General features: G+C 42.5%; 1 protein-coding gene across 1 annotated transcript in view; it reads left to right on the top strand.

Moving 5' to 3' along the window:
- LOC128908196 (mucin-5B-like) overlaps window positions 1–25,107 on the top strand; it is a 45,815-nt gene extending 20,708 nt beyond the window's left edge. Inside the window, exons 14-35 of the mRNA XM_054197880.1 lie at window positions 7–171; window positions 668–762; window positions 1,309–1,435; window positions 2,178–2,433; window positions 4,852–4,892; window positions 5,299–5,399; window positions 6,251–6,402; window positions 6,834–6,972; window positions 7,062–7,166; window positions 7,692–7,871; window positions 9,144–9,383; window positions 10,096–10,252; window positions 10,556–10,684; window positions 11,061–11,187; window positions 11,894–11,937; window positions 12,029–12,226; window positions 13,551–21,134; window positions 21,341–21,573; window positions 22,037–22,211; window positions 23,337–23,380; window positions 24,237–24,359; window positions 24,955–25,107. Of these exons, the coding sequence (XP_054053855.1) occupies window positions 7–171; window positions 668–762; window positions 1,309–1,435; window positions 2,178–2,433; window positions 4,852–4,892; window positions 5,299–5,399; window positions 6,251–6,402; window positions 6,834–6,972; window positions 7,062–7,166; window positions 7,692–7,871; window positions 9,144–9,383; window positions 10,096–10,252; window positions 10,556–10,684; window positions 11,061–11,187; window positions 11,894–11,937; window positions 12,029–12,226; window positions 13,551–21,134; window positions 21,341–21,573; window positions 22,037–22,211; window positions 23,337–23,380; window positions 24,237–24,359; window positions 24,955–25,107 (10,568 nt within the window). The remainder of the gene's footprint in view (window positions 1–6; window positions 172–667; window positions 763–1,308; window positions 1,436–2,177; window positions 2,434–4,851; window positions 4,893–5,298; window positions 5,400–6,250; window positions 6,403–6,833; window positions 6,973–7,061; window positions 7,167–7,691; window positions 7,872–9,143; window positions 9,384–10,095; window positions 10,253–10,555; window positions 10,685–11,060; window positions 11,188–11,893; window positions 11,938–12,028; window positions 12,227–13,550; window positions 21,135–21,340; window positions 21,574–22,036; window positions 22,212–23,336; window positions 23,381–24,236; window positions 24,360–24,954) is intronic.
- Window positions 25,108–25,464: the final 357 nt, after the last annotated feature.

Raw genomic sequence — 25,464 nt, 5'->3', positions numbered from 1 at the left:
CAACAGGTCTCTGTGGAAATTTCAATAATATCCAAACTGATGACTTCAAGGCCATAAGTGGAATAATTGAAGGAACAGCAACAGCATTTGCTAATACATGGAGAACTCAGGCTTCATGCCCCACTACCCAGCGCAGTTTTGAGAACCCCTGTGCGCTCAGCATTGAAAATGGTGCGTGCTTCTTCTTAGAATTTTTTCTAGGGTTTTTTTGCTCATCCCTAAGGAAAAAACATTTGCATCAGAAAGCAACGATAAGAGAATAAAGACTTATATACTTGGTAAATACATACATCCGAAATCAGAAACAAATATTCAAAATGAAAGCACTAGGGATAAGTAACAAAGTAAAGGAACAGTCATAGAAACATAACTGAAGGAAACTAACGTCATTGAAAACAGAGAGGATATCTAAGCTGAAAATTTGTTGTCCCAGGCGTGGATCACAGGAGTTCTCTTTGGAAATCTTTTATTCATCCCCTTCAGCAAGTCCTCTTATTTGGTTTTGGAAACCTTAACCCACGAGCCAAGTGAACAAAAGACAGGAGGAGAGATTTGATGTAATTTCAGAACTGGATCATAGACCAGGGCTGTGTGTTTATGTGAGTAGTGAAATACAGAGTATATAATGTATAAGAATGTGCATTTGTGTTGTTTGTTCTCTTCACAGAAAAATATGCTCAGCATTGGTGTGGACTACTAACAAACAGCCAAGGACCTTTTGCTGATTGTCACTATGCAGTGAATCCCTCTGTTTACCACACGGTACTTTGTTAGACTCTTTTTGCCTTTAGAAACAACGGAAATAGTTTAACAACTAGCTGCCAGAAAAGGGCTGTTCCAGACATGTCTTCTCTTGTCTTACACAATGCCTGTATTTTCATTTCTGTACTGCAGCCCTTCCTTCCTTCAACATGCATTTCTGTTTGTGTTGTAACATTACATCCAGGTATGGACACTGGTAAAATGATGTGTCTAGACTGCGTACTGTGAATAGAGCTCTGTATGCTATTGTGCAGCACATTTGCAAATATGGTTCAGAGGAACATGAAGCTGTTAAATGTGTAAGATTCTTTAAAACCTCTATTTCCCAATAATAACTGCAGATATCGACCAAATTTGCATTACCTTCATTCTCCCCTGCCAGGAAACTTAGATAAAGACTGGAAATTGATAAAGCTATGTTAGTGTTGTCTATGAGTGAGAATATCTGAAGAAAGATTAGTGCATAAAGCAGGAAAGATAACATTAATTTTTTTTTTAGATTGACAATATTCAGTACCGAGACTTTCTTTTTCTCTGCATTCTTAGAACTGCATGTTTGACACATGTAACTGTGAAAATAGCGAGGACTGTCTGTGCGCAGCCCTGTCTTCCTATGTGAGAGCTTGTGCTGCAAAAGGAATCCAGCTGAGTGGATGGAGGACTGATGTCTGCTGTAAGTGCTCTTAACTATGCCCTCTCCTAAGAACACACATCAATAAAACCTGCTGATCAGCAATTATTTTATACTAATTTCTAGACAAATATAGTAAGTGTTGAGGAAGGGATTTTGTTTAGTGCACTCCTGGAAGTAATTGTCTACTGTTCCCTTAGAATCAATCCATTGCTAGCAAGAGCGAATATGAACAGATGGGAGACATAACTTGCTTAGAAAAGACTGCTATTACGGAATTGCCTCCACCTGTTTCTGTGCAACTTTGAATTTCACTACAGCCTTATGTATCACAAGTTATTGCAGAGAAAATGTGACATATTAGAATATCAGTACTAATAAAACTAACCAGAACACTTGCAAATGAAAAGTCTCTCAAGCTGCATGCTGGGTTCCATTGATCCACTAGGTCTGTTTTCAGGAGACATTCAGGGAAACATCTTGTCTCATACTTCAAAAGGTTTAGAAGCCTTGGCAATGAATGGCAGAGCCAAAAGGAGGTTTCTTTCTGAAACTTCATCTGAAAAAATATTTTATTCTTTGCATATATCACTTATTCCACATGTACAGTAGCTTTTCAGGTCTAACGCTGGAAGTATTTAGAAATACATTTATATGAAAGATGCAACATAGGCAGAAGAGTACAACATTGTTTACATATTATTTCTACTGCCTGTGGTTTCTCTTTTCACACCAGAAATTACCATCTGGAATTAACAAACCTATTCTATTTTTCTCTCTCAAGCAAAATACACCACCTCATGTCCCAAATCCCTAAGCTACAGCTATACCATCTCTTCCTGTCAACCCACTTGTCGGTCTCTGAGTGAGCCTGATGTCACTTGCAACATTAAGTTTGTCCCAGTTGATGGCTGCACCTGCGTAGATGGAACCTACATGGATGAGAGTGGCAAATGTGTGCCTGCTAATGAATGTCCCTGCTACTACAGAGGATCTCCCATACCATTTGGAGAAGTTGTCCATGAAAATGGGCTTGTATGGTAAGTGAATCATTTGGAAATCACTCTAGCAATAGTATATTTAGTTTCTCATTAAAATATGCTACATTTAAACTGGTCTCACCCTGCCATGCCCGAATTTCAAAACAATGCTTTCTCATTTTTTCAACTATATTTTCAACTTTTAAGAATGTTTTTTAAGAAAGTATTCCCCTGAGCTGGAAGACAGGGATGGGGAGCAGAATGAAACACCTATAATCCATAGTGAGCTGCTACACCCCTTAGACACACACAAATCTATGGGGCAAGATGGAACCTTCCCAAGGGTACCGAGGAGCTGGAAGAAGTGCTCACCAAGCCACTTCCCATCATTATCAGCAATCCTGCTTAACCAGGGAGGTCCCAGTTGACTGGAGGTTGGCCAATGTGATGCCTACCTACAAAAAGGGCCGGAAGGAGGATCCAGGGAACTACACACCTGTCAGTCTGACCTCGGTGCCAGGGAAGGTTATGGAGCAGAACATCTTGAGTGCCATCACGCAGCACGTACAGGACAACCAGGTGATCAGGCCCAGTCAGCATGGGTTTAGGAAAGGCAGTCCTGCTTCACTAACCTGATCTCCTATGACAAGGTGACCTGCATAGTGGATGAGGGAAAGGCTGTGGATGTTGTCTAGCTGGACTTAAAAAAAGCCTTTGACACCATTTCCCACGGCATTCTCCTGGAGAAACTGGCTGCTCATGGCTTGGATGGGTGTATGCTTCACTGGGTGAAAAACTGTCTGGATGGCTGGAACCAAAGAGTTGTGGTGAATGGAATTAAATCCAGGTGATGGCCACTCACAAGTGGTGTTCCCCAGGGCTCAGTATTGAGGACAGTTCTCTTTATTCCCTTTGCCAATGATCTGGATGAGGGGAGTGCACCCTCAATAAGTTTGCAGATAACACCAAGTTGGGAGGGAGTGCTCATCTGCCTGAGGGTAGGAAGGCTCTATAGACGGATCTGGACAGGTTGGATCAATGGGCCGAGGCCAGTTGTATGAGATTACACAAGGCTAAGTGCTGGGTCCTGCACTTGGGTCACAACAACCCCATGCAACACTACAGTCTTGGGGAAGAGTGGCTGGAATCATAGAATGGCTTGAGTTGGAAGGGACCTTAAAGATCATCTATTTCCAACCCTCACTGCCATGGGCAGGGACGCCTCCCATGAGACCAGGTTGCTCAAAGCCCCTTCCAACCTGGCCTTGAACACTTCCAGGGATGGGGCAGCCACAACTTCTCTGGGCAACCTGTTCCAGTGCCTCACCACCTTCACAGTAAAGAATTTCTTCCTAATAGCTAATCTAAATCTACCCTCTTTCAATTTAAAACTGTTACCCCTCATCCTATTTCTACACTCCCTGATAAAGAGCTCCCCAGTGGAAAAGGACCTGGGGGTGCTGGCCGGCAGCCAGCTGAATGTGAGTCAGCAGTGTGCCCAGGTGGCCAAGAAGGCCAACAGCATCCTGGCCTGTATCAGAAATAGTGTGGATAGTGTGTCCAGCAGGTCTAGGGAAGTGATTGTCCCACTGTAATTAACACCGGTGAGGCTACATCTTGAATACCGTATGCAGTCTTGTGCCCCTCACTACAAGAAAGACATTGAGGTGCCGGAGTGTGTCCAAAGAAGAACAACAAAGCTGGCAAAGGGTCTAGAGCACAAGTCTTATGAGGAGCAGCTGAGGGAACTAGGTTTTTTTAGCCTGGAGAAAAGGAGGCTGAGGGGAGACCTTATCGCTCTCTACAACTACCTGAAAGGAGGTTGTAGTGAGGTGGGGGTCGGTATCTTCTCCCTAGTAACAAGGGATAGGCCAGGAGGAAACAGCCTCAAGTTGCACCAAATTTCAATTGGATATTAGGAAAAATTTCTTCACAGAAAGGGTTGTCAACCATTGGAACAGGCTGCCCAGGGAAGTGGTTTGAGTCCCCATCCCTGGAGGTATTTAAAAGCTGTGTAGATGTGGTGCTGAGGGAGATGGTTTAGTGGTGGGCTCAGCAGTGTTAGGTTTACAGTTTGACTTGATGATCTTAAGGGTCTTTTCCAACCTACATGATTCTATGATTCTAAGATATTTCCAGACTGCTATAGCAATTGTATTTAGGTGCATTTTCTATTTAATTCAATGATTTTTCAAGCATAAAATTATGACAACGCCAGCAAGGAGAGATCTTATGAGAAAGCAGACAACAAGCAGAGATATACCCTCATTTCAACCTATGATTTTTCCTGTTTAGCAGTAATGGATATCATATGAAAGCCACACTGGTAGTGGTATTGAGGGAAATTCTTTCCTGAGACTGCAAAACAACATTCTGGAATTCCTTCAAAAATTCTGAAACTTGACAAGAGAGAAGTAGCTCTCAGTTGCAGTACATGGTCTGAGAGGGGAAACAAATATATTTTTCCATCTCTTACAGCACTTGCACTCAGGGAAGACTGAATTGTATTGGAGCACCCAGTCCAACTCCAGGTAAAAAAAAAATCTTCCACTTATCTTTTTCTCTGTGCCAGGTTTTGGACAGAAATAGTTAATAGAATTGACTTTTCTTAATGGATTTTTAAATAATAGAATTATTTCTCATTTAGTTATAGTGCAACAATTATCATAAAAGGCAGGAGTGAACCTGAATTCATTATAAGACCTCTTTTTCATAGAGATTTTTTTTCTCAAATACTGAGGCAAGGGGTGTGTTTGGGAATTCAGTGCTATGAAGTTAATCTATTTAGCAGATCGAATAGGGACAGCAATCCCTATTAACGGAAATATGCAATTTCCAAGAAATTTCTAGGTAGTTGTAATGGTCACAACTGTGGGATAAACCATGTGCCGTTTCTTACCGCTCTCCCTTCTTTCCTTCCTCTAGTCTGTGAATCTCCTATGGTCTACTTCGATTGTAGGAATGTCACTGCAGGAACAACTGGAGCAGAATGTCAACAAAGTTGCCAGACACTGGATATACAGTGTGTAAGTATGTCATGGCTGGATGAAATGGTGCTTCCAGGTTTTGTTTGTGTTCTTGGTGATAAAGTAATTGATCTATCTGATCTCCAAATCTACAACACAGGTACTTTGTTCTTGTAGCAAAAGCCTAAAACCATGATATGAAGCATTAACAATGGGACCCTTAGACCAAAATATAATAAAGTAACATCCAATTTAATTCATAAGATTAGTGTCTACCTTTCTTCAGCTACTGCAGGTAATAGTAATTAGTAGTGAAAATATACAAGGCTCTGCCAAACGTTTTACTTCTTTAGGAGAAAATTACTGGCTACAAACTGGCTAGGAGGAATCATTCTTTCTCATACCATGATGCAGTTGTGAACTTCTTGCACATCTACTTATATTACTCCACCTAGGTGGATAGTAGCCACATGCCATTTCATGGATAACTACCATATGAGATAAACAGATTCCAGTGTAACTCAACCAAACTCAAAAAAATATTACTTGTTTTCTTTTTAAAGCTCCATTCAACGACAAATTACCCACTCCAAAATGCAAGGCTTCTTCAGCTAACACAGAGCGAGACTTAAGATTAATGTAGTTCAAATTTCACAGGCTCCAGCAGAGCAATCAGGATTCACGTACATAAAACATTTAACGGATTTATATTCTATTAAATCAATAGCTAACAACTTCCTTTTTATTCCATGTCCATATTCCACTTATGTCCTATAAGTACTTCGTAGTCTTCCCCCATTTAAGCTGGGCAGCAATAAAACCATATAAAGACATTTTATGAGAATTTAATCTTCCTTTTTCCATTGTGATTATTTCATTATGAAATTACCTTTTCCTCTTGACTTTTCCAGTATAGCACACAATGTGTATCTGGTTGCGTATGCCCAGCTGGGCTTGTGTTAGATGGGAATGGTGGTTGTATTCCTGAAGAGGAATGTCCGTGTATTCACAATGAAGCCACGTATCAGCCTGGGGAAAAGATCAACGTTGACTGTAACACCTGGTAAATACTTCCTTGGAAGCAGCATTCCTGGTTCCATCACTTGCCTTTCTGAAGATCTTAAATAGTACAGCAGTGAGGAAAGATTTTGATTGCACATTTCATCAACTGATGGATCTTTTAGTTTAGATTAAATAGTATGAGCAGGTTTCTTTCTGATGCAGGCAGATGGCCAAAGCACAGAATGGGAGGAAATCTTTGGGACTACAGTGTTCATTAAATATTATCATATTTTGTAGTTAATGCATTCAGAGTAGCAGAACAGAACTTTGCTTTAATTCTTTACATTAAAAATGTAAAAGACTATTTTAACTCCAGAATTACTATAACATTTACCAGGGATGAGTTGCCAAACAAATACTGAGTTGTTGGGATATTGTCTACGTGAAACAGTGAGTTGTTTTATTATTAAAATGTTTTATTCTCATTCCTAGTGTATGCAAGAATAGGAAGTGGGAATGCACTGAAGATGAATGTCTGGGCACTTGTGCTGTTTATGGAGATGGTCATTATAATACCTTTGACGACAAAAGATTCAGCTTCAATGGAAACTGTGAATATACACTAGTCCAGGTACTGGGAATTAGCAATAGTAAATAAGACATAACCTTGGTCACGTCTACAAAAATAAAATATATTTTTAAATGTTATTCTGTACCCAGGACAAGTGTGGGACAGCCAATGGGACCTTCAGGGTTGTCACTGAAAATATTCCCTGTGGCAACACTGGGACAACTTGCTCAAAATCTATCAAAGTTTTCTTAGAGGTAAGAAGGCATATAGACCAGTTTTGTTCTGTATCTGTTTAGGGGCTTGGGACAAGCCTAGATATCCGTTGCTTCAAGGAAGTTGGAAAAATATTTTAAAAAGCAAATAAACTTGTAAATTAAGCTTAAATCAGATTCAAGTGAAATAATTGCTAGAGTTTCCTAGCTTTCTATCTTTTCCATTTTCCACCCTATCTTATACCACTCTTGGGCAAACTACAGATCTACAGGAAAATTGTCTTTAGCAGAAATTTAGCCTATTGAGTCAGATTATTTTGTTCTGTGCAAGGTAGTTCCTCCATGACTACCAAAACACCCTTTTTTGACCTATGCCATTTAAAACACCTTTTTATCACAGTTTCAGGAACCTGAGATTTGAACTATATAGTTTTGATTTACCACATTTGGATTATTTGTTTTCATTACATAAGCTATTCGTAGTACTCTTAAAAGCAGAAAAAGGTGTTTAAGAGCACAGTTGCAGCTATTGGGTTCATTTCTAATCACCTTTTCCTCCTGTTTCAGAGCTATGAACTGATACTTGGTGAGGAGCGTGTCAGTGTCATAAAGAGAGGACAAAATGCTGAGGTGCCATACACAGTCCGCTATATGGGTATGTACTTGGTAATTGAGACCACAAGCGGACTGATCCTCATGTGGGACAAGAAAACCAGCATCTTCATGAAGCTCAGCCCTGATTTTAAGGTACAAAACTAGCAGTTAAATGGCAATTTACAATCCACACTTGGACTGGGTGTGAATTTTATTGAGACCCTGCCAAGATCCCAAACAAGTGGGATGTCTCTAGCATTCCTGTCGGACATCCCATGTTGTTTTTCACTCCTCTGGTGCCTCAGGAAGCCATGCCATCATCCTGCTGCTGTTCTGACCTCTGGAGGCAGCTTTCAGTGCCTATTTGGTCTCACAGAACTTGAGCTGGCCAACCACTTTTTTGGACTTTGTTAAAATTACCCACTGAACCTTGGTAAAGGTTATCAGAGATTATTAAAATTACATAGCTACGTGTGTAGAAATCACTTGAGTAGTCTTGATCTTGAAAGTAATCCCTTATTTCCGGTTCTCATTGACACACAAATTCTCATCCTTCAAGAACAAGGAAGTGAAATATTATGAGTGAAAGCCTCTTGTAAAATGCTAATGTGTATTTTTCAAGCATATATCTATACAGGTGATAAGGAAAATGTATTCCTATTGTCATACTCCTCCTAATTTATGATATATAAATACTAAAAACTGTAGTAAATGAAGAATTTGCTACCTTATTGTACACTGCAGTGATGTTTCAATTAGGTATATAAATTAAGTGTAATTTAGTACTAGATATACAAATTTATTTCAGTATCATGCATTCTTTTGCTTCCTCACCCACTGGCGCTTTACAAAAATAGTAGCAATATGGAAAGTATGCATCTTAGATTCATAGAGAAAGCATAGCACCTATTGTAGCCTATCACAGTTTCACAGATCCATAAATTTAGAATGAGGGATATTTCTGCAGTGCAAGGAAAATGACATTTCTTTTTTACACGTGTGAGCAGACATAACAGTAAAGACTCAATGAGCAGACTATGTGGCTGGACTGATAGTATTTATGACAGCTTTGTAAGGCTGGTTTTCATACGTACATCTATTGTATAAAACAAGGCTTAAATGAAAAGCTTAGTTGGCTAACTGTTAGTCCTTATTTCCTTGTTAAAGCCACACCTCAAAGACAGAAGGTTACAATGACAAAGATGGTTTTATTGTTCATATTTAAAAGAAGAAAAGTCAACAGCAGTATCCTTCTTGCCATAGTGGTCATGTTCTGTTGCTGAGGAAACAAAGGATGAAGATGTTCAGGAATGTTAGAATGGAATGGCACCGTTCTAAGCACTGAATTTCAAGTATTCTTTCAGTCTTAGATGTTGTTTCAAGTTTTCTCACATCCATTATTTTTCTACTTACTTCCTTTTGCAGGGCCAGATATGTGGCCTCTGTGGAAATTACGATGGCAACAGCATCAATGACTTTACTACGAGGACTCAGTCTGTGGTACAGAATGTCCTAGAGTTTGGAAACAGCTGGAAAGTATCCTCTACCTGTCCTGATGCTTCTAGCATAAAGGACCCGTGTTCTACCAACCCTTATCGAAAGTCCTGGTCAGAGAAGCAGTGTAGCATCATCAACAGTAACGTCTTTGCTGCCTGTCACTCTCAGGTATTACCAGGGCAGAAGTTTACTGTGTGAAGACTAGGTCTGTGTATTATTGAAGCTGCTATCCTCGTACGTTTTAACATGCATGCCTAATTCATTAGCATGTTTCACTTTGAGTTGTGTCAGGAAAACTTCAATCTGAATCCCACTCAACAGGACAGATTTATAGTCACTACCTATAAGAAATAAAAGGACATTTAATTCATAAGAAATATTGACCGATTACAAAAGAATAATATTTTCATAATTAGTATGTATTTTCTTGTATTGTTACTTGAATGAAAATTCTCATATACTATGTACAGAGCACAAGCTCAATGAAATACTAACATAGTAATGAAATACCAGCATAGCCATTATCTGACACTAAGTAGATACCAAACAATGCAGGGTGACTCTGTGCTCTTCCCATTATCTTAGTTCTTGCCACTGGCAGAGATCTTCAAGTGCAGTTGCCTAACATTGCTTGGAAACACAAATCTGATTTTCCACTGGAACACAAGTCTAGGTGTCTAAAAATCTGCCAATACGTGATTTGGATGTATCACTTGTCATCATCTCTATTTTTTAACAGCGTATACAAACAAAAGAAAAAGAAATTACCGATGTAGGCCTTTCTTCTGAGATATTATCATTTTAAGAAAATTATCCTAGCAAAGCTAAGAAAATATTTAGAAGGCAGGATGAACAGTATTACATTTCTTCTTAATAACAGGTTGAACCAGCAGAATATTACCAAGCATGTGTGACAGATGCTTGTGCATGTGACACTGGAGGAGACTGTGATTGCTTTTGTACAGCAGTAGCTGCCTATGCTCAAGCATGTAGTGAAGTTGGTGTCTGCATAGCCTGGAGGACCCCATCAATCTGTCGTGAGTATTATGTCATAAACACTTCTGAGAGTCTAGTTAAATGTACAATGCCTTGCTGATGTTCTTGAACGCACACTCCAGGTATCTTATGTATGTGCATTATCATCTCACCGTGTAGATGTGCATTATCATCTCACTTTTCACTCTAAGCTGTTTTGATGGTGACACGATTTCACCTATTCATTCACCGTTTTCAAGACTGTTCAAGAAGCATTGCAGGGATATAATGAACAGACATGAGTCAAAAAAGCTCTTTTTTTTTTTTTTTTTCCTGAACATGTCCAAATTTCTGTTTCTCCTTAGCACTGTTCTGTGATTACTACAATCAACAAGGGGAATGTGAATGGCACTATAAGCCTTGTGGAGCCTCCTGTATGAAGACCTGTAGGAACCCAAGTGGAAAATGCCTCCATAACCTGCCAGGTTTAGAAGGTAAAAAGAGCTGCAAGTACCTTTAAGTGTGTACATTTTATCATATTTTTAATGCTCTTAATGGAGTGTATTTCCCCCATCAGTTGCATTTGCACCATTCAGCTCTCTTCATCATCATTATATCCACATGACTGGAGTCAAGAGTATGGAAATGGGAGTTAAAAACATCTCTAGGACTAAGTCCTTGTGGGTGGGCTCTGCTGATGCTAGTATTCTGCATTGCTTCCTAGAATTATTGGAAAAATTTAAATAGTAGAAGTTATGACTGGCTACTAAAAACAAGAATTGCAAAAACATTCTGCACAAATAAAACTTTTACTGAGTGTACCTCATTCTCACCTTTTCTACCTTTTATATGCCCTTTTCCTCCCTTCAGGCTGCTACCCTAACTGCCCACCAGACAAGCCATATTTTCATGAGGATCAGATGAAGTGCGTCAGTCTCTGTGACTGTTATGATAATGAAGATGGAAAGATATACAGACGAGATGAATGTAATTTATGGTAAGACTTAACGTACCAGCCTAATTGTGTACGAGGAAAAATGATCAAAACAGCAGTGGGAAATTGCATGTCCGTATTCCATGACAGAAACAGTTTATGCTGCCTGTCTAAAAATAATGCCTTACTATTTAATGACAGTGGTTTTACTACACTAGTAGTAAGAAGTTCTTAAGTGATTTAATGTTCCGTTGAATTTGTTCCTGATTATGTTGTAAGCCCTCAGCATAAAGATACAACAAAACCAGTAAGTCCTTTATGACCAGGCTTTCTCTATTTCCCATTCCTATGGCAGGAAAAATATTGTTCCAGGAGTATACGTATCTAATAGGGTCTGCTTCCAAGGATTTTGTTACATTCTTATACTGCTTGTAGTATTTAAACTCTTTCCATTTGAAGCCTGCTTTTTAGTACAAAACAATTGCAAGTGCAAGGAAAGTGATAACAAGAAAGAAGGAAAGTCTTCCTTAAGACTTCTACCTGTAGCTTTGCGTAATACTTAGCTTCACTTCTATTTATAAGTTTGGGTTTAATATAAAGAAAGATTTTGGAAAACAATGGCAAAAAAGAAGCCAACATGAACTGGACAGTCAAGGAATAAACACAAATAAAGTGTCCTGTCTTTTGATGCTAGTATCTGGCAGAAAGATGACCAATAAAATTACCTTATAATAAAAAAAAATGTGTTTTTTAATGTGTTTTATTTCAGTGAATGCACATCAGAAGGTTTACAGTGCAAGTTTGATGATAAAGGTAAGACAGCTAAGAAGAATAACTAACAAAATGAAATATTGGATATTATCTTTTCATAGATGCTTGACAATAAACTTCTTCTGAATTACAGCATGCCACTGCATTTACGAAGGGAACAGCTATAAATATGGTGAACTCATCTACAACACCACAGATGGAACTGGATGGTGTTTCAGTGCAACATGTGACGTCAATGGAACAATACACAGGAATATCTTTAAATGTGGCATCTTAACAACAACCACCACATTTATGTTTTCTACAACTCAGCCCACAACTACTGCTTCAGGTACGCTTGAATACTCTTTAAAATAACTGAAAAACCTCTGGAAGGGACTGAAAATTACCTGAAAGGAAGGGTCTTTTCATCAGTTAATGGCATATAATTTTACTTGAAACTTTTGACTTCTGCTGGAGCCACCAATTCATCTGGCAGCTTCAGTTGCTAAAGACCATAATCAAGCATGTAGAAATGCGTACAGCATTTCTTACAAACTCACTTTTTTTTTTTCACCAAGGTTTCACCATGGCTTTTACAGGGGAAGAAAATAATACAACTTACTAATCATTGCAACTTGAGAATCCCCCCATTTTCTTGCAAACAAAACCCAATTGTTCTAGACCAATGTCTGAAAACACAAAAGACAGTTACTGCCATTTTAAAAATTACTGACCACATTTGTGCAAACTGAAGATAGAAATCTAGTTTGAGGTAATGCTCAATCTAGAGCACTATTTCCAACCAATCTTTGGAACTTTTCCGAATTGTATTTAGTTACCAAATCAACAGTTTCCTTCTACTCCTGCAGTAAACTACATTATTCCTGCATTAACTCATTATAGTGATTATGTAATTCTAAGAAATTGTGAGAAATATTTCCACAAAATTATACAATACTACAGTAAGAACTAAACATTCAACTTTAAGTCTTCTATTAACTAACATTCATATGAAGAAAGTGGTATATATTCCACATTTTATCTCCATAATGCTAAGAATATGAAAAGAAATCTTATTAAAAGAAGTAGAAAATACTTGTTAGATTATATATTCATATATATTGCACATGTGTATTCTATATTATAATGTATTATATCTAAAATACATACGTGTTAAATATATATTTCCTATTTTATATTTATAAATTTATTACACATTACAATATTATAATAAGCAGAAAAGTAATTAACCTGTAAAAATATTTTAAAGGCTGTGTGGTTATGCAGTTAAGTGTAAGTAAGTACAGAGATAATACCAAGGAGAATAAAACCTCCTCTTACTTATACCATAGCAATCGTCAGATTATCCTGTGTATTGACATTCGACACGAAGGATAACATATTAGCTATATTTAACTATGATTTTTTAAATAAATGTCACATAAAATACCACTAGAAAAATAATACATAAAATATAAAATAATATAATACTTGGAAAATAATACTTAGGGATGAAATTCAAGACTGTCAAGCAAGTTAATTAAAAATAAAATACTACTTTAAAATATACAATATTACATACAACATTAAAATGCATGGAAGATGAATAATTTTTAATGGAACTTCCTTTAATAAGAACAGATAAGACTTATATTTCCTCCTTTTACTTGCAGAAATGACAACTGCAACGCCAGTGACAACTGTATGTGTGAAGAATGTATGTGCATGGACAGAATGGTATGATTCCACAGAGCCTGAAAACAAAGAGGACAGTGGAGATTACGAAACATTTGAAAAACTCAGAGATAAAGGATACCGCGTGTGTGAAAACCCTAACGGTATTCAGTGCAGAGCCAAAGAACACCCAGATACAGAAATAAACAATCTTAACCAAACGGTAGAATGTAGTCAAAGCAGAGGATTAATATGCAATAACACAGACCAACAATCTAAGCGCTGCTATAACTATGAAATCAGAATATCATGCTGCAGCTACAAACCCTGTTCAGAAATACAAACTACAACACCAGGAACCACAGAAGCGTTCACAACAACTACTGCTATAAAACCAACATCTACAATAGGGACAAGGATAAAACCAACAACGCAAAAACAAACTGAAGCACAAAAAACCGGAGTAACTACAAGGTCACCAAAAGACACAGAAAGCCCGACTCCTCTAACTGAAACTTCAGTTACAGCGAAGACATCACCAGTCTCAACAACAGGTTACCAGACCACATCAACTCCAGCAGAAATCACCACCATGACAACCCAGGCACCAGCATCACCCACTACTGCCTCCACCCACGCTCAGTCAGCAATGACAACCACCGCTGGCACCACGTTTGTACCTAGGACCACTGCCCCGCCAACACAAGGCACAACCACCATCCTACCCACACCGGCAGTGCCCACCTCATCCAGTAGCACTGCCAGCACCACTACAGAAACCACCACAGCATCCACAGCCACCTCTCCTCCAGCAGAAACCTCCACTGTGGCAACACAGCCTCCAACGTCAACCACTACCACTTCCACTGGCCCCAAACCAAAAACAGAAACCACTGCTGGCACCACCGTTGCCCCCACTACCACTGCCCCACCAACAAAAGGCACAACCATCATCACTACCACACCAGCAGTGCCCACCTCACCCAGCAGCACTGCCAGCACCTCCAAGACCACAAACAGCTGCCAGCAGCAGTGTGCCTGGACGCAGTGGTTTGATGTGGATTCCCCTAGCCGTGGTAGTGAAAATGGAGACATAGAGACATTTGCAAAAATACGAGCCGCTGGGTATGTACTGTGCGACAAGCCACAAGACATCAAGTGCCGTGCTAAAGATTACCCTGATAGGAGTCTGGACAAACTGGGACAGGTATTTGACTGCAGCCTTGAAACTGGTCTTGTGTGCAGAAATAAGGATCAGATCAGAAAGTACCCCATGTGCTTTGACTACGAGGTCAAGGTGCTGTGCTGTGACTGTCACACAACATCAGCACCCACAAGAACCACTGCAGGCTACACCACCACAGCTTCTACTGAAGAAACCTCCATTCTGCCAACACAGCCTCCAACGTCAACCACTACCACCTCCACTGGCCACAAAACAAAAACAGAAACCACCGTTGCCCCCACTACCACTGCCCCACCAACAAAAGGCACAACCATCATCACTACCACCAGCAGCACCAGCACTGCCAAGACTTCTCCAGCTCCAACAGAAGTAACAACTACCATCCCACCCACACCAGCAGTGTCCACCTCATCCAGTAGCACTGCCAGCACCTCCAGAACCACTGCAGAAACCACCACAGCGTCCACAGCCACCTCTCCTCCAGCAGAAACCTCCACTGTGGCAACACAGCCTCCAACGTCAACCACTACCACCTCCACTGGCCCCAAACCAAAAACAGAAACCACTGCTGGCACCACCGTTGCCCCCACTACCGCTGCCCCACCAACAAAAGGCACAACCATCATCACTACCACCAGCAGCGCCAGCACTGCCAAGACTTCTCCAGCTCCAACAGAAGTAACAACTACCATCCCACCCACACCAGCAGTGTCCACCTCATCCAGTAGCACTGCCAGCACCTCCAGAACCACTGCAGAAACCACCACAGCGTCCACAGCCACCTCTCCTCCAGCAGAAACCTCCACTGTGGCAACACAGCCTCCAACGTCAACCACTACCACCTCCACTGGCCCCAAACCAAAAACAGAAACCACTGCTGGCACCACCGTTGCCCCCACTACCACTGCCCCACCAACACAAGGCACAACCATCATCACTACCACCAGCAGCGCCAGCACTGCCAAGACTTCTCCAGCTCCAACACCAGTAACGACCACCATCCCACGCACACCGGCAGTGCCCACCTCATCCAGTAGCACTGCCAGCACCTCCAGAACCACTGCAGAAACCACCACAGCATCCACAGCCACCTCTCCTCCAGCAGAAACCTCCACTGTGGCAACACAGCCTCCAATGCCAACCACTACCACCTCCACTGGCCCCAAACCAAAAACAGAAACCACTGCTGGCACCACCGTTGCCCCCACTACCACTGCCCCACCAACAAAAGGCACAACCATCATCACTACCACCAGCAGCGCCAGCACTGCCAAGACTTCTCCAGCTCCAACAGAAGTAACAACTACCATCCTACCCACACCAGCAGTGCCCACCTCATCCAGTAGCACTGCCAGCACCTCCAGAACCACTGCAGAAACCACCACAGCGTCCACAGCCACCTCTCCTCCAGCAGAAACCTCCACTGTGGCAACACAGACTCCAACGCCAACCACTACCACCTCCACTGGCCCCAAAACAAAAATAGAAACCACTGCTGGCACCACCGTTGCCCCCACTACCGCTGCCCCACCAACAAAAGGCACAACCATCATCACTACCACCAGCAGCGCCAGCACTGCCAAGACTTCTCCAGCTCCAACAGAAGTAACAACTACCATCCTACCCACACCAGCAGTGCCCACCTCATCCAGTAGCACTGCCAGCACCTCCAGAACCACTGCAGAAACCACCACAGCATCCACAGCCACCTCTCCTCCAGCAGAAACCTCCACTGTGGCAACACAGCCTCCAACGTCAACCACTACCACCTCCACTGGCCCCAAACCAAAAACAGAAACCACTGCTGGCACCACCGTTGCCCCCACTACCACTGCCCCACCAACACAAGGCACAACCATCATCACTACCACCAGCAGCGCCAGCACTGCCAAGACTTCTCCAGCTCCAACACCAGTAACGACCACCATCCCACGCACACCGGCAGTGCCCACCTCATCCAGTAGCACTGCCAGCACCTCCAGAACCACTGCAGAAACCACCACAGCGTCCACAGCCACCTCTCCTCCAGCAGAAACCTCCACTGTGGCAACACAGCCTCCAACGTCAACCACTACCACTTCCACTGGCCCCAAACCAAAAACAGAAACCACTGCTGGCACCACCGTTGCCCCCACTACCACTGCCCCACCAACAAAAGGCACAACCATCATCACTACCACACCAGCAGTGCCCACCTCACCCAGCAGCACTGCCAGCACCTCCAAGACCACAAACAGCTGCCAGCAGCAGTGTGCCTGGACGCAGTGGTTTGATGTGGATTCCCCTAGCCGTGGTAGTGAAAATGGAGACATAGAGACATTTGCAAAAATACGAGCCGCTGGGTATGTACTGTGCGACAAGCCACAAGACATCAAGTGCCGCGCTAAAGATTACCCTGATAGGAGTCTGGACAAACTGGGACAGGTATTTGACTGCAGCCTTGAAACTGGTCTTGTGTGCAGAAATAAGGATCAGATCAGAAAGTACCCCATGTGCTTTGACTACGAGGTCAAGGTGCTGTGCTGTGACTGTCACACAACATCAGCACCCACAAGAACCACTGCAGGCTACACCACCACAGCTTCTACTGAAGAAACCTCCATTCTGCCAACACAGCCTCCAACGTCAACCACTACCACCTCCACTGGCCACAAAACAAAAACAGAAACCACCGTTGCCCCCACTACCACTGCCCCACCAACAAAAGGCACAACCATCATCACTACCACCAGCAGCACCAGCACTGCCAAGACTTCTCCAGCTCCAACAGAAGTAACAACTACCATCCCACCCACACCAGCAGTGTCCACCTCATCCAGTAGCACTGCCAGCACCTCCAGAACCACTGCAGAAACCACCACAGCGTCCACAGCCACCTCTCCTCCAGCAGAAACCTCCACTGTGGCAACACAGCCTCCAATGCCAACCACTACCACCTCCACTGGCCCCAAACCAAAAACAGAAACCACTGCTGGCACCACCGTTGCCCCCACTACCACTGCCCCACCAACACAAGGCACAACCATCATCACTACCACCAGCAGCGCCAGCACTGCCAAGACTTCTCCAGCTCCAACAGAAGTAACGACCACCATCCCACCCACACCGGCAGTGCCCACCTCATCCAGTAGCACTGCCAGCACCTCCAGAACCACTGCAGAAACCACCACAGCGTCCACAGCCACCTCTCCTCCAGCAGAAACCTCCACTGTGGCAACACAGACTCCAACGCCAACCACTACCACCTCCACTGGCCACAAAACAAAAATAGAAACCACTGCTGGCACCACCGTTGCCCCCACTACCACTGCCCCACCAACAAAAGGCACAACCATCATCACTACCACCAGCAGTGCCAGCACTGCCAAGACTTCTCCAGCTCCAACAGAAGTAACAACTACCATCCCACCCACACCGGCAGTGCCCACCTCATCCAGTCGCACTGCCAGCACCTCCAGAACCACTGCAGAAACCACCACAGCATCCACAGCCACCTCTCCTCCAGCAGAAACCTCCACTGTGGCAACACAGCCTCCAACGTCAACCACTACCACTTCCACTGGCCCCAAACCAAAAACAGAAACCACTGCTGGCACCACCGTTGCCCCCACTACCACTGCCCCACCAACAAAAGGCACAACCATCATCACTACCACACCAGCAGTGCCCACCTCACCCAGCAGCACTGCCAGCACCTCCAAGACCACAAACAGCTGCCAGCAGCAGTGTGCCTGGACGCAGTGGTTTGATGTGGATTCCCCTAGCCGTGGTAGTGAAAATGGAGACATAGAGACATTTGCAAAAATACGAGCCGCTGGGTATGTACTGTGCGACAAGCCACAAGACATCAAGTGCCGCGCTAAAGATTACCCTGATAGGAGTCTGGACAAACTGGGACAGGTATTTGACTGCAGCCTTGAAACTGGTCTTGTGTGCAGAAATAAGGATCAGATCAGAAAGTACCCCATGTGCTTTGACTACGAGGTCAAGGTGCTGTGCTGTGACTGTCACACAACATCAGCACCCACAAGAACCACTGCAGGCTACACCACCACAGCTTCTACTGAAGAAACCTCCATTCTGCCAACACAGCCTCCAACGTCAACCACTACCACCTCCACTGGCCACAAAACAAAAACAGAAACCACCGTTGCCCCCACTACCACTGCCCCACCAACAAAAGGCACAACCATCATCACTACCACTGCCCCACCAACAAAAGGCACAACCATCATCACTACCACCAGCAGCACCAGCACTGCCAAGACTTCTCCAGCTCCAACAGAAGTAACAACTACCATCCCACCCACACCAGCAGTGCCCACCTCATCCAGTAGCACTGCCAGCACCTCCAGAACCACTGCAGAAACCACCACAGCGTCCACAGCCACCTCTCCTCCAGCAGAAACCTCCACTGTGGCAACACAGCCTCCAACGTCAACCACTACCACCTCCACTGGCCCCAAACCAAAAACAGAAACCACTGCTGGCACCACCGTTGCCCCCACTACCACTGCCCCACCAACAAAAGGCACAACCATCATCACTACCACCAGCAGCGCCAGCACTGCCAAGACTTCTCCAGCTCCAACAGAAGTAACAACTACCATCCTACCCACACCAGCAGTGCCCACCTCATCCAGTAGCACTGCCAGCACCTCCAGAACCACTGCAGAAACCACCACAGCGTCCACAGCCACCTCTCCTCCAGCAGAAACCTCCACTGTGGCAACACAGACTCCAACGCCAACCACTACCACCTCCACTGGCCACAAAACAAAAATAGAAACCACTGCTGGCACCACCGTTGCCCCCACTACTACTGTCCCACCAACACAAGGCACAACCATCATCACTACCACCAGCAGCACCAGCACTGCCAAGACTTCTCCAGCTCCAACAGAAGTAACAACTACCATCCCACCCACACCAGCAGTGCCCACCTCATCCAGTAGCACTGCCAGCACCTCCAGAACCACTGCAGAAACCACCACAGCGTCCACAGCCACCTCTCCTCCAGCAGAAACCTCCACTGTGGCAACACAGACTCCAACGTCAACCACTACCACCTCCACTGGCCCCAAACCAAAAACAGAAACCACTGCTGGCACCACCGTTGCCCCCACTACCACTGCCCCACCAACAAAAGGCACAACCATCATCACTACCACCAGCAGCGCCAGCACTGCCAAGACTTCTCCAGCTCCAACAGAAGTAACAACTACCATCCCACCCACACCAGCAGTGTCCACCTCATCCAGTAGCACTGCCAGCACCTCCAGAACCACTGCAGAAACCACCACAGCGTCCACAGCCACCTCTCCTCCAGCAGAAACCTCCACTGTGGCAACACAGACTCCAACGCCAACCACTACCACCTCCACTGGCCACAAAACAAAAATAGAAACCACTGCTGGCACCACCGTTGCCCCCACTACTACTGTCCCACCAACACAAGGCACAACCATCATCACTACCACCAGCAGCACCAGCACTGCCAAGACTTCTCCAGCTCCAACAGAAGTAACAACTACCATCCCACCCACACCAGCAGTGCCCACCTCATCCAGTAGCACTGCCAGCACCTCCAGAACCACTGCAGAAACCACCACAGCGTCCACAGCCACCTCTCCTCCAGCAGAAACCTCCACTGTGGCAACACAGACTCCAACGTCAACCACTACCACCTCCACTGGCCCCAAACCAAAAACAGAAACCACTGCTGGCACCACCGTTGCCCCCACTACCACTGCCCCACCAACAAAAGGCACAACCATCATCACTACCACCAGTAGTGCCAGCACTGCCAAGACTTCTCCAGCTCCAACAGAAGTAACAACTACCATCCCACCCACACCAGCAGTGTCCACCTCATCCAGTAGCACTGCCAGCACCTCCAGAACCACTGCAGAAACCACCACAGCGTCCACAGCCACCTCTCCTCCAGCAGAAACCTCCACTGTGGCAACACAGCCTCCAACGTCAACCACTACCACCTCCACTGGCCACAAAACAAAAACAGAAACCACTGCTGGCACCACCGTTGCCCCCACTACCACTGCCCCACCAACAAAAGGCACAACCATCATCACTACCACCAGCAGCGCCAGCACTGCCAAGACTTCTCCAGCTCCAACAGAAGTAACAACTACCATCCTTCCCACACCAGCAGTGCCCACCTCATCCAGTAGCACTGCCAGCACGTCCAGAACCACTGCAGAAACCACCACAGCATCCACAGGCACCTCTGCTCCAGCAGAAACCTCCACTATTGCAACACAGTCTCCAAAATCTCTCACCACTGCCTCTCCCCTCCCCCCATCATCAACAACAACCACTTTCATATCCAGCATAACACCATGTTTTTGTCACGTGTTTGGCAGTTTTTTTTCTCCCGGTAAGTGTCATATTTTATGGTTATAAAACTTTTTACAAGCAATGTAAAATCTTAATAGTCTATTCAATTAAAGATAACCATTCAAAATCATCTAAACATAGAACTCTATAAATCTATACACTTAATATTTTATTGCTATTTTCTTGGGGTTTTTTCCTAGGTATTTTCATTAGTCTTTCAATTTCTCCTCCAATTTTTCTCTACAGGGGAAGTTGTATACAACAGGACAGATAGTGCTGGCTGTAATTTTTATGCGCTTTGCAGCAAGGAATGTGAAATTGACCCATTCCAGGGGCCATGTCCTTCGACAACTCCTTTCACTTCAGTTGCCGCAGAAACTACAACAGAAGCTACCTTATCTTCTGTCTCACCAACCACAGCAACATCTCTCACAACTTCAGTAGAAAGAAACTGTACTGATGTCAATCCTCCACGAAAGGTGGTTCCCCTTGTTATTTTCTAATATATCACCATTGCAAAACTTGCCCAATTTCTGTCCTCTGATAGCCAAGTCAAATCAACTTGTATGTATTTCAATAACAAAATTGGTCATGTTACAAATGACCTGAGAGCGCACAACTCTTCAACCTGGCTTTGCCAGGCTTTTAAGTAACCTGGAGATCAAGGAGCTTACTAAATACCATGGGAGAGACATTCTTTAATGAGACATTTAAATGTCATAGAAATAAGTAGACTAGCTATGAAAGTGTTAAAATCTCATTCTTACTACACAGAAGAAAATTCTTTAATTGTTCTCATCTCGTCTGCTCTTAAGGCCTGAAGTCATATGCTAAGAAAACCCTAATCTGAACTCCCTACCTATTTTGAGAGTCTATCTCAAGTTGAAACAGAACAACTAGGGTGAGAGACCACTTAAAAATAAATCATTTACATGTTTTCAGCCTGGAGAGAACTGGATAAGTGAATGCCAGAAGTGTGTCTGCGACCCACTCACTGCTACCGTACAATGCCAGCCGCTTCCGTGCACAACAGTTCAGTCACCAGTTTGTGACCTAGGATTTGTTTCCATGCCTGTACTACCACCAAAAGACATATGTTGTCCTGAATTTAAATGCAGTAAGTATTAAAAATACATATATACAGTCTAGTAAATTACATTTGTACTTCTGTTAATATCTAAGTTCTTCATGTATAACAATAACAGCAAAACCTTCTTTAAATCATTCTGGATCAATTAACATGCATCAGTTATTGGCTAAATATGCAATAGAAGTTTATTTAACAACAAAATGTTATTTTCAATGAAGCTTGCTGAGAGAATTGGAATGGGTGGGAGGGTGGCATAATAGTTTGAACCTTCAAGCGGTCTATGTAGCTCAACTATCTCCGTATTGGTAATCATAAATGTCATTAATGCATTTTATTTAATATTATTAATGTAATATTGGAGCACATTAACATTAGCCTAACTGTACCTAAACTAAAATGCATAAACATAACACAGCAGAAATTTTAACTTAACTACAAAAGCAAGTAACACGAAGCAATAATACAAACTGAACAGTAATCAGTAACTGAATTGTCAATGTATTGAAAAATAACAATTATACTTACACTGTTGTTGAATGCTCATGAAAATTTAAAAATCCAGCAGTTATATATGTTTATTTATATACATATATTTTTATACATACATATTTATACAAAAGAGTAAAAAAGGTAGCCATAAATTAAGCCCAAAACAGGAAGGTCAAAACAAAGTAACAGCGAAGTTTGAAGAAGTTCTGTGAAAGACATGAATGGGCTCTGCCATGTTTTCATCATTTATATCACCACGGTAAGAATACATTTTTCGATTCAGAGTCAATCTTCCATCCAAGCTATGTTCTGAGGTCTTCAAGAATCAATGACAAATGCATCTTTGAAGGTTACTGGAATTCTAGGGCTGAAAGAGGAAACAACTAATTTAAGTGAACCTGATATCGAAAGGGCAAAAAAGAGATTGTTCATGAATAGTTTGAGTTCAAAGCCATTCCTCCTCAACTGTTCCAGATAATTTCAAAGATGAAACTACTTAAGCATCCAACTATACTAAATATGAGGCCTAAGCAGGTAGGAGGGATGAAATTCAAGTCTTCCATTATCTCTGTGTTACTAACAAACCTTGATAACATCTTGACTTCTCAGCAAGTCTCACAAATTGAGTTTACTCTGGAACTATTTTTCTTTTTTCTTTTTCAGAACAAATACCTGGCATCTGTGTGATTGACGGTAGAACGTACACGGTGAGAATGCTATACTTATAGTGGTATATTGCTGGAAGTGAAACGTACACCCTGTCTACCAAAATAAGCCTTTGAGAAAGTTCTTTTCCCAGTACATGTGTTTTTATCTCTAACCCTTAACTGGAAGTTCTTGGGTGTCTTTTTTTTCAATAATGTCAAAAACAAAATTGTCACAGAAAAGTTCCTCAACATGTAGCATAAAACAAGAGGGTACCATGTTTAGTGAGGTACTTTCTTTTTAAGGTCTCTCCTACTCTGGAATTAATGAACTTTCCAAATGAGCTGACGTATAGCCCAAACTCAACCACTCTGAAATAAACCCAGAGAACCTTCAAAAATAAAGCTAGGATTTTTGCTTTAATAGATACCTAAATCTTTTGCTAAAATTGGTACTTAGGTCATTTAGTTAAAATTTAAACATTAGCGCTGGAGCCTTTTGAGGATACATTTCAGAAAGACTAAAATCCATGTGTAAATCTGTATTTCTGCATATGTACCTGCATGTGTGTCCAATTATTTTCATCTCCATTTGTAAATTATAATTGTTTTATAACCACTGAACACGACTTACAGGGGAAAAAAATTGAAAAGCTGGTAAAATAACGAGGCAGTACAAACCAGCCTTACCTGCATTTTATTAATTTACTTTTCTCTTTTATATTGCTTCATTTAGTTTCCTCTATGTGTGCTTTCTTGCAAAGCATAAAGCCAAACAACTTTATGCTGAAGAGAGGTGAACAACTCATTCATACTTGCATTTCAGCAACCTTAATGGTTCTCAGCAATGCTTTCAACTCTGCCTATACGTTATATAGAAACTGTTGCCATTTGAATTATTTTTTTTCCTGTTTTCCAGGTTGGGATGTCAACAGTAATCGATTCATGTAAGAAATGTACCTGCAGTTCTGAGAAAGATCCAGTGACTGAGGCAAATATTGTGCGCTGTGAAACAGTTCAATGTGAAACATCTTGCCCACCGGTGAGTTCAGATTCTCTAGGCTGCCCAGTCAGCCCTCAGTTACAGGAATACTAGAATTGTCCATCACCAACTCAACATACTTTCTCTTTCATCTCCTTGCGAGTAGGGTTATCAATATATGACTCAGGACGGAGAGTGCTGTGGGAAGTGTACTGAAGTAGCTTGCACAATCAAACTAAGTAACAACACTGTTCACGTGCTCAATGTAAGTATTCCTTTCATTTTCAGATCTGTCTATTAGTCGATACAGGTTAGAAGAGCTAAGAGTCAACTCATGTCCCTTACTAGTAAAAACCTAACGCTCAAATTACTCTAAAATCAACACACAAGTTGTCTGAATTGAACATTTACTTGGAATAACAAATAGCAAATGTGTGGTTAACTGGGCAATGGCTGAATGTTCAGATCCAGGATTTAAACTTTCAAGCTAGCCACAGGATGCAAAATTTCACTTTTGCCATTTGAAAGAAGTTCAGAAGCATCTGAGAATCTTTGAGGTGTGAGAACCTAACCAGCTTAGACATCTTGGAAGTAATCATAGTATACCTGATCAAAATGAAAAAAATAATTGTTTTCTTTTCTTATAAAATCTTAGGTTGATGAGATCCTGCCACTCGACCAGTGCAGCCATTACAAATGTGAAAAAATTGAAGATCAATTTGTTACAGTCCAGACTAAAAAAGTATGCCCTGAGTACAACCCAGGAGAGTGCGATCCTGTAAGTTTCAATCAATTCTTCATCAATTGAATGCAGTTTAAAAGAACAAGGGGAGGAGAAGGAAGGATAATATAAATCACTTTCACTAAAGTTGCAGGAATGTCTTAAGAATGAAATTAATCTTGCTGTACTATTAATAATAGGAAAAGCTTAGTATTTTTACATGAGGCTACAAGGATTCAAGGCTTCTATGGTGAGGACAGTAAGTCACCCATGGTTTCATTCAGTGTTCATCACAAAGGTGCCTTCTGCCCAGTATCACTAACGCTAACTGATATTCACGCTCACAATTGTCATCTGTACATTAATACAAATCCTCCTCCTTTACTTTTGTAAAGGATGAAGCAGAGACTACTCCTGATGGCTGCTGCAAAATATGTAAACGTA

The sequence above is a fragment of the Rissa tridactyla genome, chromosome 4 (genome assembly GCF_028500815.1).
Source record: "Rissa tridactyla isolate bRisTri1 chromosome 4, bRisTri1.patW.cur.20221130, whole genome shotgun sequence".
NCBI lineage: Eukaryota > Metazoa > Chordata > Aves > Charadriiformes > Laridae > Rissa > Rissa tridactyla.
Note: the sequence above shows the minus strand (reverse complement) of the source record. Positions and strands in the feature narration are given on the sequence as shown.